Source organism: Sparus aurata, chromosome 7 (genome assembly GCF_900880675.1).
Source record: "Sparus aurata chromosome 7, fSpaAur1.1, whole genome shotgun sequence".
NCBI classification, from domain to species: Eukaryota; Metazoa; Chordata; class Actinopteri; order Spariformes; family Sparidae; genus Sparus; species Sparus aurata.
Window position 1 is genome coordinate 10,548,227 of NC_044193.1, and position 12,436 is coordinate 10,560,662.

Here is a 12,436-nt window from a genome sequence, read left to right on the forward strand (position 1 = left end):
CGAAGGAAAGTCGGCCTTTAATCAAAAGACAGCCGTGTGTTCCAGCTGCGAGGGCTGCTGCCAGATGGCCTGGCCCCTTCCCCTGCACGGTCACAAATACCAGCCCCTGTCAGTCAGCTCACCCAGAGACCCGGAGGGAGGCTGCCCTCGGGTCTTTCCACTGGGTTACTTGTGAGAACTTGACTGGCTGCAGAGAGATAATGAGGTCCAGCACCAAACTTGATTGGCATGAACACAACCAGAGGTTCAGAAGTGAGGATTAAAGATGTCCTCACACACTCTATCAGAAGTGCACTATATTAATAACCCTACTCCTTTTTTCTCATCTCGTTTCACCCCTGTCCTTTCTTACCTGTGATCTCTCCTGCTGTCTCCGTCCTCCCTTCTGCCTGTTCTCACTCCCACTGCGCTCCACTGAGAGTCAATAAACAGCCCTGTCCTTCCTTCCCTTATCCATCCGTATATTAATCTGTCTCATGAGGAGCTGCTGCCACGTCCCAGAGATGAGACAGATCATGCGGGGCAGGGCTGTGAAGTTGTGTTGGTTGAAACCCAGTGAACATCTTACAGGTCCTTTGCTCTCTGCTTCTCTCAGAGGACACGGCTGTCCTTTGAGAGAGGCTAATAAGAAGCAACAGCAGAGCCACGGTGACACACAGCAGTCATCACACACTAAGGAACACTACTGACTTCCCACACTAGAAGTGTGACTTTCTCACAGCTGCTTAATCTCTGTGACGGGACCAGGTCATGAACATGTGTCTGGTGGCTCGCATGATGACAACACTAGTCGTTCATTCTAATGAGTCTCAAGGCAAGCGACAAAAACTACTCATTTGGGATAACGGTTATAAAAGTTCAAGACCTCTTGTCACACACTGTTACGTGGGTGTCTTCTCACATTCAAGATGTGAAGTGCTCCCTTTTCTGCCAAGGCAACTGCCGCTTATTTAAACACACCGAGTGTGGTATTTTCCCATCCCGTCAAGGATTTCGTCCCAGAGCTGCAAGGTTTTCCTCTCACTTCTAAGGGGAGACAAGTCAGGTCATCATTTAGCAACATGTTCACCGTAATTTCAAAAAGCGCTCTCCACCTGTTATGTAACAGACTGTACCAAAACTCACGCTTAACTCTTTTAGCAGTTCTCATTGAAATAACACTTTACCCTCCACAATGTAACCCACAACAGATATTAGTGCAGGTAGATAGAAGTGTAAGAGAGCTGATGGAGCATGAAAATCAGTGAAGGTTTTTAGTCGGTCCTTTTGTATTTTTCATATGTCATTTGGAAGGAGAAAGTTAGCAAGCGTCCAAGTCCTGCAGGGGAATAAATCACGAAAAATGAGGAGGAGTTATATGATAAATATCAACAAGCGATGGAACCGGACTGACAAACAGAAAGTTAACCTGGCTCCGGAGGGCATATTTGTGCCATGACAGCTGTACAATTGAATTCGATTCGCTTGCCCCCGTTCACTCAAGTGCTGTAACTATAATGAGTGGCCCCCAACTACTTTTCAAAATAGCACCTCACAGTCTGCCCTAAATGAGCGAGAGTGACCACGTCTGCTGCCACACACCGTCACAAGGGAGTAAACCAGAGAGTGGGAGGGCGTTTGCAACGTCACCGTGTTGTTACAGTTCTGTTTGGCTGCTCACCTTCCATGTCTCCTCCCTCTCCCCTCCCACTTGTCTCTACCCCCATCCTCCCTCTGCAGTAGACGTGCATCGCATTTGGAGCAGCAGGCAGCAGGTGGAGATGACATCATCTGCACTGCAGCACACTGCAGCACTGGGTCTGAACAAAGACATGTCAGCCTACCGCTAACTATCCCCTCTCTCTCTCTACATCTCTCTGTCTGTGTCTCTTCCCCCTTGTCAGCCAGAGGGAGAGGGAGAGCACAGCCCTGTACCAAGGCAGGTTGTAGTGCTGTGACCTATCTCAACCCTCTGATTCACCTCCTGACACAAGCCCTCAGTCTTGAACAGGCTCTCAACTCTTCACCTCGCCCGTTTCCACAACTCACAGTGTTGTTTGGCGAAGAAGAAAGAAGCAGCCGATAAACATTCCTGCTGAATAAGAGAGCGATCTGCTCAAGTGACAGCAGGTCCATGTAGACATGCTACAGCACACACAGGGATCGAAGGCAGAGACCTTAGTGTTGTCCTCCAAGTCCATTATTCACAGTGCAGCATGTTGTCACTGAGAACAGTAATCTACCAGCCAGTGACATTATGTTTTTCTGTCCAATGATAGTAGTTACTTGACCTCTTTTACAGTGGCTTATAGGAGGTCTGTCTGTGACATTAGCTCTCTACGGAGCCCTGAGCCGTGACTGCCAAGATACCATAAAGCGCAAATGTCACCAGGTCGTGCTGTGAAGACTCCCCACTTAGAGTCATTAGGTCCTTACCTACGGCGTCAACACTGAGAAAAGAGAGTAGGGCAAGTACACAAAAGCACAGGAAAGAAGATTTATGGACTCTTATTTTTTCATTGTTTGCCTGTCTCTCCATTTTTTTTTTTTTTTTTTTTGCAGGAGTACTGAGTCCTTCTCCTCCCCTTCATCAATAAGCCAATAGCACGCAGGCAGACCATACACACACAGCCATGTTCCTGTCGCCTAGTTACCGCTCGGCAGCAGGTTGCCACAGAAACGGCCTCATAGTGGCTAAATGGGGAATGCTAATGCAGTCTTCTATGCTCCCTGCTGCAGTGGGCTCTCTGTGCCCATCCCATTCTACTGTCTGTACACAGCATAGTTTGTGTGTGTGTGTGTGTGTGTGTGTGTGTGTGTGTGTGTGTGTGTGTGTGTGTGTGTGTGTGTGCGTGTGTGTGTGTGTGTGCGTGTATGTGTGTGTGTGTGTGTGTGTGCAGGCATATTCACGCAGACAAGTGTTTATTTGTGTGTAGGTGAGTGTTGGTGGGGGGCTTATGTCTTATAATCTCACTTAAACTTATTGCAACAGGTTTAATTGCAGTATTTGCAAGCGTGTGGACTGTTTGATATTAGTTGCTCGAATGTATTTTCTGTAGAGATTCTGCTTAATTTTCCCATTGCATCATGTTTATCTTTTGTGATTGTTCCACTAATTGAAACACACTTAGTGTTTAGAAGTCACTTGCTCTGCCCTCTCCTCACTTAGCTTTTGAATTATGCAGCGTGTTATATATGTCAGACAGAGAAAATAGCTTGTCTTGTTGCAAGGCTGACAATCTCCATCTCTAAAACTACACAGACTGACACGGGGTACAGAACAGTAGTTGTGTGTACACACTCTGAGATCTCATACACCTCCATCCATCTTGATGTATGGAATGCATGCGTTTTCAAGGACTCTGGATAGGTGCAAGTTGTGATTGATTCCTTACTGTCAGCTTCTCAGTCCTCCCACCATACAGGCTCATGGAACGGGGGTGGGCTAGCACTCCTTGATCGTAATAGGGTGTACTTAATCAGTTGGAGAGGGCCTTCAGCTGCACGCTCCCCTCAGAGCATGTCTGAAGCCCTTTGTGAAAGGGTGGACACATTTAACATGCCCCCACTTATTGGCCAATCATTCAGCCCATATTAGTCTGCTGTGGTCGTGTTTGAGTGAGAGATGGCGGCAGGAGTTTAGTGATGGCAGCTATTAGCAGATGATTGATGGGCTTTAAAGGTTATTTTGGTAAAGCCAATTGTTTTGATGAAGTCCATGATTGATGCTTTTGTTTTCCTTCACATTATGGGATTAATAATGATTGTAAGGGCTCTTGTGCTGTAGCTAAAAGCAGCTTTGCAGTATCTCAGAAAAAGACTCAGAAGATGCATTTGTTCCTGAATGGTTGATTGCATGCCTCATGGTGTTAAACCCCAAGTCACTGCGACAGTCTTAATTCTGCTCAGCGCAACATATTTGGTGCAGCTTTGTGGTGCATACAGTGTAATCATTTGTCTTGTCAGGACACGCTGTTGTTTTTGCTGGTAATAGCAAAGCCAGCCATTTTTTTTTTGCACACTTGCTACTTGCATGCTGACGTGTTCTTCTGTGTCCTACCGTTTGCCTAGATAACCAGTTCAGAATGTCTATCCTGGAGCGCTTGGAGCAGATGGAGAGGAGGATGGCGGAGATGGCCAGCCACCAGCAGCCGAGCAGTGCAGGGAGTGGCGGAGCTGGGGGAGGAACAGGGGGAGGAGGAGGAGGAGGAGGAGGGGGAGGCGGCGGAGGCGGAGGGGGTGGAGGTGGGGGCAACAACAGCCAGTCACAGGTAAAAAGCCACATCACGCTACTCATACTAAAGCCAATCATTCTACATGTGACAGTACACTTCAGGCACATTGTGTTTTGTCATTATTGATTGACAAAAGTAGTGCATAGCAAGTAGTATAAAACGTTATCGAGTGATTTTGTGTTGCTGTTGTTAAAGAGGCACATATGACAAACAATAATGATTTCCTCTTTTGTGTATGTCAGTGTGTATCCGGCCAGATGCAGGCCAGCAGCTCCTTCGAGAGCCGTGTTGTGGTGGTCTGCGAGAAGATGATGAGCAGAGCTTGCTGGGCCAAGTCCAAACATTTAATCCACTCCAAGACCTTCAGAGGCATGACACTCCTTCACCTGGCTGCCGGCCAAGGCTATGCCACCCTCATCCAGACACTCATCAAGTGGCGGTGAGTACCAAATACTCTATATAGTGTATAATGATGCTTTAGTTTGTAATTGGAGTATGCCACACTAAATAGCTGTAAGATGCTCATTGTTTTCTCTCCTACATCCAGCACCAAACATGCTGATAGTATTGACTTGGAGTTAGAAGTCGACCCTCTCAATGTGGATCACTTCTCTTGCACACCTCTGGTAAGACAGCTGAAGTTAACATGTTTAAAGCAGTTTGATTAATATAAAGAAAATCCTAGTATGTGCGATCGCTGGTGACATAGACAAACTCTGTTTCTCTTTGCTGCTTTCTTTTATCCAGATGTGGGCATGTGCACTGGGTCACCTGGAAGCAGCGGTGGTCCTGTATAAATGGGACAGACGCGCCCTCGCTATCCCCGATTCCCTGGGACGCTTACCCCTCTCGATTGCCCGTTCTCGCGGCCATACCAAATTAGCTGAATGTCTGGAGCAGCTACAACGGGAAGAACAGCAGCCACCAGCCCCTCTACCGCCCACGACTCGCATGTCTTTCTCCCCAGCCCCCGACACCCCTGCCACAGACAGCTGGATGGTCAGCTGGGCAAACAACAGTGCAGTAGCACCAAGCGGCAAGAAAGGGGGTCCTGCCACCACTACAACCACATCCAGCATGACAAGCCTCAATCCAGGCCAGTACAGTACTCTTTCTCTCACTGTGTAATTGGAGGAAAACTAGTTAAGCTGATAGACTTTCATAAAACATCTACTGAAAGATCCTATATTTTCTTTGCTGGCGTATTATGCAACTAATAGTTACATGTTTTATTTTTTGCAGACTTAAGAAGGCCCCGGTCAGAGCCCTCCAACTACTACAGCAGCGAGGGCCAAAGAGACCTCCCACTAGCTAAAAAGCATAAACCCAACCCTGAACTGTTTCAGACTCGGCCTGACAAGGCCATGTCTGTTCCTCTGAGCCTGGAGCAGCAACAGCTCCACAAGCTGTCGTCCAGCCCCAAGAGCCTGTCCTCAGAGGGCCTGAGCTCAGACAAGAGTCTGTCTACAGGAGGCAGCACGGGGACAACCAGATGGACCTCCAGAGAGAGTTTCTCCGGCAGCAGCCTGGGGAGGAAGACGCTTGGGGTCAGTGGAAGCAGCAGCCTGGGGAAGGAGAAACTGGTCAACCGGTTACGTCAGAGGGAGCAGCTAGGCATGCTGGTGATGGCAGACAGAGAAATGGCTGATGCAGAACTATTATCCTATCGGGAAGATCTGGAGAACCAGGACTGTCTCACGCAGATGAATGACCTGCAGGTGAGAATTAGAAAAAACAGCTGTGATGTATGTAGTCAGCTAAATGTGCAGAGTTTGGGACAAGTACAGCCACAGACTAAAGGTTCAAAATGATTTTGCTGTTGGTTTAAATACCTGCATCACAGAATTACATAACACAACGTCTTTCTGCAGCAAAGGTGAAAACTTGGAGCAAAAAAAAAACATTTTAGAATACTTTTTGGGTGAGCATTTAAGAAAATAGAAGCCTTACATTACATATGTTATAAGAAAGATGAACGGATATTTTAATGGCACCACTTTGAAAAGCTGCATACAGTTACACTGCCACGAGTGAAGAACACATTTAAATTGGACGTTATAGTATAATGCCACGTCTTTTATGTCTCTTCCGCTCTGGGTAGGCAGTGTACACCAGGCCAACCTGGCACTATGTCGATGACCATCACTGCATAATAAACTCTTCCTATTGATCCACTTCCATAGCCAAGGGATTCTTCCAGCCATCTATCTCAATCTAACTACTGCACCAATAGATGAAAAGCTGGATTAGGAATTTCCAAACAGTATCACTCTCATCATTATCATTATACTCTTCCCTGGCATTATCGTATAAAAAAAAATTTCTAGGCCAAATTATTAAATTGCAAGTGGAGACTGTTTTTAATCTCAAAAATAGGTAGTCCCTGAAATATGTACTGAGAAAGCATAAACAAGGTCATGTTTGTTTGTCACAATGAAACAGGTAAATATGATGACTCTGGCTGAGCACATCATTGAAGCGACGCCAGAGAGAATCAAAAGGGAGAACTTCACGGCGGCGGACTCTGTGCCCTTAGACACGTCAGGGGTCAGCAACACCATGAACTGGCTGGCCAACTATCTTGGAGATGTGGAACAGCTCCCGAGTATCATACACCTACGGTGAGGAGAACTGATGGCAGGGGAGCAACAGATGTGTGTCCTCCCCACTGCCTTATTTCAATGCTTTGTCGCACTGTGGTATTGTGGTCCAAAAAGATCCACCACAAGTGTACTATTCAACAGCTGCACATCCCCCACGCTAAACATGCAAAATGAATACAAATTTCTGTCCTCTACCTTCCTTAGATCTCTGTATAATGAACCCCTAACCCCATCGTCCAACCCCAGTCTTAGTCCTGGGGGGTCTCCGCTGAGAGAGGGGCCCCTGGAAAGATCTACACTCCCATCCCCAGCTGACTGGAGTGAGTTCATCAATGCCTCCAACAGCAAGGTGGAGCGAGACCTGGCCCAGCTGACTCTGTCAGACCCAGAGCAGAGAGAGCTGTATGAGGCTGCCCGACTAGTCCAAACTGCCTTCCGCAAGTACAAGGTACAGGCTCGGCGCTCAGGTGCCATATGCTGTGTGTACTGCAGCCCGCAGTAACAGGGTTGTACTGTTAGGACTGGTATTGTTAGATGGTTTTGGCTTTTGGAGAAATGTTGAAGGGTTCACTTTGATTTGGTTCCGAGCTATGGAGCTCTGATTTCTGCAGTAAAGTTCAGGGTTGTGATTCATTTATATCTTTTGCCAGGGGATAAGTTGTTTCTAATCATGTTTATATTATTCACATTTTTCTATCTCTATCTCTGTCTCATTCTCTGTTCCTCTGCTCATATACACAAAACAGCATAAACAAAAATATATCCAAATATGTCCCTGTGGTTTCAGCATGGGAAGGTGCCTTGAGCAGAGCATGGCCTTGCTTAGAGGAACGACTGCACTGCCCCTGTACCCCTGCTCCGAGTAGACACAATTAAGCTTATGTTCTCCTCCTCTCTCTCTGTCTCTGTTTCTCTCTTAGTTAGATGTATGGAGCCTGCTACTGCCTGTTTTTAACTAGCTCTCCACACACCAGTCCTTTCCCCCTGCCCGATCCCATTCCTCAACTTGCTATCCGCCCCCCAGCTTCTTTTAATGAGTTTTCAAATGACAAACTGATCACTGTCGTTTACAGTCATCTGTTATGTCTGTCTACCAGCTGATTCGGAGGTGGACCTTTGGCTCTCTGTCACTCAACTGTTCACCTCCTCCTCCCCACTGGGGTGGACTCGTGCCAGGGTGGCTTTCACATGTCGGCCACCAGGAGACCGTCAGGGAGACTTGACAGAGCCACCAATATCCTTTGTGGCAAAACGCAAGTTTTACTGTGACCTCTGACCTATCCCACTCTACTCTCCAACAGGGGCGGCCGCTCAGAGAGCAACAGGAAGTAGCTGCTGCTGTTATTCAACGTTGTTACAAGAAGTACAAACAGGTAGGCACCACCAGAGCACTGTGTGTCCTTAATGAGGTCACATCGGCGAAGTGCTTTTGTTTACATGTTCTAGTGTAGTTAGTGAATAGCATAGTCTTTGAGGAGACAGATATATTCATGAGTTAACTACCTAAACACTGTATTTAATGAGGATTTTAACATTTTCAAACGTAGAGTACAATAGAGTATGGTAGTTCATCATTCACAGTCTTTTCCCTCTTCTGTTTGCAAGCTAACATGGATAGCCTTGAAGGTAAATGTTTTTCTCTATCAGCTGCTGAATTCTTTGCCAAACTTCAGGTTGTAGTCTTCTAACGCAGATTGAACCCTTAGCACTAACGCGGTATTCATACACAGTAAAGCTTGACGTGTTATTTTGTTTTCGTTGGCAGTATGCACTTTATAAGAAGATGACGCAGGCCGCCATCCTTATCCAGAGTAAATTCCGCAGCTACCACGAACAGAAGAAGTTCCAGCAGAGCAGGAGGGCTGCCGTGCTCATTCAGCAATACTACCGCAGCTACAAGGAGTTTGGCAGGCTGAAGCCCCACCACCGCGGGGCTGCTGCTGCCCTGGTGCAGCACAAACTGAGGTAGAGACTGAGACGCTACTGGAATATACTCTCACAAACTTACTCGAGGAATATTACAAGAACCAGAGTGCACACATACTTCAACAAGCCTAATTGATTAAAACCAAGGTTAACTCAAATTAACAATGGAGCTCAGCAAAAAAAAAAAAAAAAAGCAGTGCATTCTTTGGGAGTGTTAAAGGTGGAAACAAAAAAGTGATGTTGGGTGGATGTCAGCTGTTCAAAGAAAGAGGCAGGAGGAGTCACTTAGGCCAGGACCTTGGCCCCAAGTGAGCGTAATCAGCTGACAACCTTTCACTTCAGCCAAGGCAGCTGTCAAATAGTCAAAAACAATTACATCCCATGTCTTTTCCTAAACACTTTTCCTAGACCTCAATGGAAAATGTCACAAGGTCAAGGAAAGATGTGGAGGAGAATTCATAAGGAGTTAGAAAAAGACAACCACAGTGCTAAGAGAATCTGTGTGCACTTACACCATGTCCTTACTGCGTGCGAGCCGATGTCCACACTGATTCTGTTAATTATACATTCTGTCATGTCACGTAAACAAACCACTTACCTATCAGCTGTGTGCTGGAGATCAGATTAAAAAATTAAAAACCCAAGTAAAAGATGGGTGAGTTAGGAGTTATGGATTTTTAAATTTTTCAGCCAGCGGTAAGTATAGATGGTGAGTTTTCTTACCTGAAATGTTCAGCTCCCTGGCAATTTCCTTCTAACAAGCTGGCACCTTATTTATGTTATTGTAGTAAAAGCAGACATTATTGTATTGATTCACTTTCAATGCCAGAGACAGTAATGAAGCAGGAACAGGGCATGGGGTTCATTATGGTGCCATGTCGCTTGCAGCCAGCTAGGAAACCCGAATAGGAAAGAATGAAATCAAGCTGATTTCGCGCTGATGCTCATTTGTGCCGCATGCAGTTCGAAAGTGGTGTTACACTCAGGCTGCAAGGAATTGAGGGTTGGCATTATCTCCTTTCCTTTCACAAAGCATTGTCCCATATACCCTATACCAAATGTGATAAGAAATGAAGTATTAAAGCACCTTTTCTTAACCTTTAAAGAACTCAACCAGCTCTTATCATTGTTGCCCCTTAGATACCTCCAGGTCATTTCACTCAGTCAGGAACCTTCCTAAGCAAAAAAAAAAATAATATTTAAACATCAGCTTTGCCTAATGAGGTCGACCAGGCCAGCCACCAGGATGTGTTATTAACAAAGTTCCACCTTGACATCTGATGGTTAATCCCAAAAAGTAAAAGACATTACATTAAGGCAATATAAAAATACCTCTCAATTTAAACCTATAGCCTTTAATAAATGTCCCCATCACACCAGAATGGCTCTCACACAAAAAACCTTCCATATGAATACAGTAACCAAGAGTGTTCAAAATCATACTTAAAAAAATAAAGATATATTTTTTAAAATGTTACTTGGGTAAAACGGAAATGCACCCATACAAATAGTTCTTTAGTAAACGTCGTAATGTTTCTGATATTAAATGTACTTAGATGATAAGAATAATAGTGAAATTCTACATACATTTGCAATATTAACCTGTATGTATATACTGGTGATTGGTCTGATATTCAACATCAAATTGCCAATAAAAAAGTAGTAAAAAATATTTAAATATGTGCTAATATGGCTCTGATTCAGCTTGCAATCTTCAAAGTTACCAAGTAAATCTACTGCACTAAAAGTACTTTATTTACGTCCAAAATCTCTATAGTGGTAGTAGTACAAAATGGAAATACTTGAATAAAGTAGAGGTAACTCAAAATTTTACTGAATTAAGCACTTGAGTAAGTGTATTGAGTTACACTCTGTCACTGGTAACTACTGCTTGCAACCACCACCATCCATCTTACAAGATCGAACCCCCCTCCAGCAAACCTTGGATCCAAAGGAGCAAATTAAGGATGTTAAACTAGTAGCAAAGAGAAAGTTGGGCAAAGTTACACGGTATGTAACTGGGATACAGGAAACAGTAACCACCTCTGACAGCAGATTTGGTTTGTGCAGGAACAAAGAAAAGAAAGGAAAATAGTAGATGAGTGAGAAATGTGGTCAGCTGGTTCAACCCCTGATCCAAGGTACATTAAAAAAATACCCATTTTCACTAAAGGATAAAAGGTGACTCACATTGATATTAAAGAGGTTCAACTTAGGAATTTGTAGCGATTTATATGTATTAATCACCTTTCTTAGTGGCCATATGTGAGCTTATTGTTGCCTACACAAGCCCGTGGACATTTTGTCCAAGTTGTTAACAACAGTCCAGAGTATTTGATGTTCTTGAGTGTCTCTTCTCAAGTGCCTCTTTCTGCTCCGTTAACAAAGAGCAACAGTGACTAGCACAACACAGCTGACATATATGCCAGTTTCAATTGCTGTACTACAAACAGTATGACACTGTTCTCTTTGTGGTGTTTTACAGAGGTAGCCTGCTCACGAAGAGGCAGGATCAGGCTGCCAGGAAGATCATGAGGTTCCTACGTCGCTGCCGCCACAGGTAGACCCCAACACTGTCTCACACACATGATAACACACTCATTTATGCATACAATACAAACAATAACACACACTACTTTACATAGGCTAGATAAAATGTCACATTCAGATTTACTGCAAGGGTTCATGGTCTAAAAAAAAAAAATCCCATTGAGCTAATCAGTAAGACACACTACCACTGATTTTATAATCTTGTCCATCTCTCAACTATTCTTACGTGTTTGATTTGTTTTTCTTGGACGAATTGGGTGGTTAGAAATGTCTCCAACACCTACGCTCCACCCCTCCCCCTCACTGTATTTGGCCCCTACCTTTCCTCGCCCCCTCCTCCACAGTGCCTACTGTGTGCTAATAGCTGTCTGGTATTGTTTTGCTGTTTATGCCAAGCCCCTTGATGGACCATAGACTGTTCAAGCGGGTGAGTGCAGCCTCAGCAACTCAGTTCGTGCCTCTCTCTCTCTCTCTTCCTCCCTCTCTATTTATTCTGTATGCCTCTTTCTCCCTCTTATCTCCCTCTCTGTCTCTCACTCTTTAATAATACAATTATCCCCTCCTGAGGTCTCGGCCTTCGCATTCTCTCCTTCCTTCCCTCACTCTCATTTTCTCTTTTGCTCTCTGTCTCTCTCTCTCTCCCACCCCCTCGACCCACCCTACCTCCTTCTCCATCACTGTTGCTTGATGCCTGCTTGCATGAAGGCTGCCGACTGGAGCCACAGGTGGACTGAGAAGCTCAGATTTAGAGCAGAACCTATCTCAAACTAACAAAATGCTTATGAATGACGATTTCACTGCAACACTTAACAGGCACCTCTCTGACTCTCTTTATCTCTGTCTTTTCTCTCCTTGGTAAATTACTTTCGGTTCATGATTGTTTTGTTTTTTTCTTTTGTTTCAGTTTTGTGTGGTTATGCAGAAAAAGCCAGTTTGAGAAAGCGGGAAGTTTTTTCCATCATGTTTTATTCTGCTGCATGCCGAGTGGTGATAACTATGGGCCTTGCTCTTCTACCTTTAGGCATGCTATGGGCCTGCTGTTTCTCAATCAGTTGTCTGTCTGTCTGACTGGCTGTGTGTCCTGTTTCTAGCCACTCGACAGACTGAAAGGGGGGGCTTCACCCCTCTAATTTCCATTTACTA

The 12,436-nt window shown here is 45.0% G+C and overlaps 1 protein-coding gene across 11 annotated transcripts in view; it reads left to right on the forward strand.

The window, feature by feature from the left end:
- Positions 1 to 12,436, forward strand: part of camta1a (calmodulin binding transcription activator 1a) — a 289,186-nt gene that overhangs the window by 270,101 nt on the left and 6,649 nt on the right. For 5 of the 11 annotated variants that reach the window (XM_030421871.1, XM_030421876.1, XM_030421875.1 and 2 more), the window contains 12 exons: positions 4,051 to 4,250; positions 4,457 to 4,653; positions 4,762 to 4,840; positions 4,962 to 5,310; positions 5,457 to 5,932; positions 6,657 to 6,835; positions 7,022 to 7,265; positions 8,119 to 8,190; positions 8,423 to 8,443; positions 8,583 to 8,782; positions 11,229 to 11,303; positions 11,690 to 11,720. In XM_030421871.1, coding sequence (XP_030277731.1) covers positions 4,051 to 4,250; positions 4,457 to 4,653; positions 4,762 to 4,840; positions 4,962 to 5,310; positions 5,457 to 5,932; positions 6,657 to 6,835; positions 7,022 to 7,265; positions 8,119 to 8,190; positions 8,423 to 8,443; positions 8,583 to 8,782; positions 11,229 to 11,303; positions 11,690 to 11,720 — 2,123 coding nt within the window. Of the gene's footprint in view, positions 1 to 4,050; positions 4,251 to 4,456; positions 4,654 to 4,761; positions 4,841 to 4,961; positions 5,311 to 5,456; positions 5,933 to 6,656; positions 6,836 to 7,021; positions 7,266 to 8,118; positions 8,191 to 8,422; positions 8,444 to 8,582; positions 8,783 to 11,228; positions 11,304 to 11,689; positions 11,744 to 12,436 lie in introns of all 11 variants that reach the window. The other 6 variants (XM_030421873.1, XM_030421882.1, XM_030421881.1 and 3 more) reach the window with 5 other exon arrangements.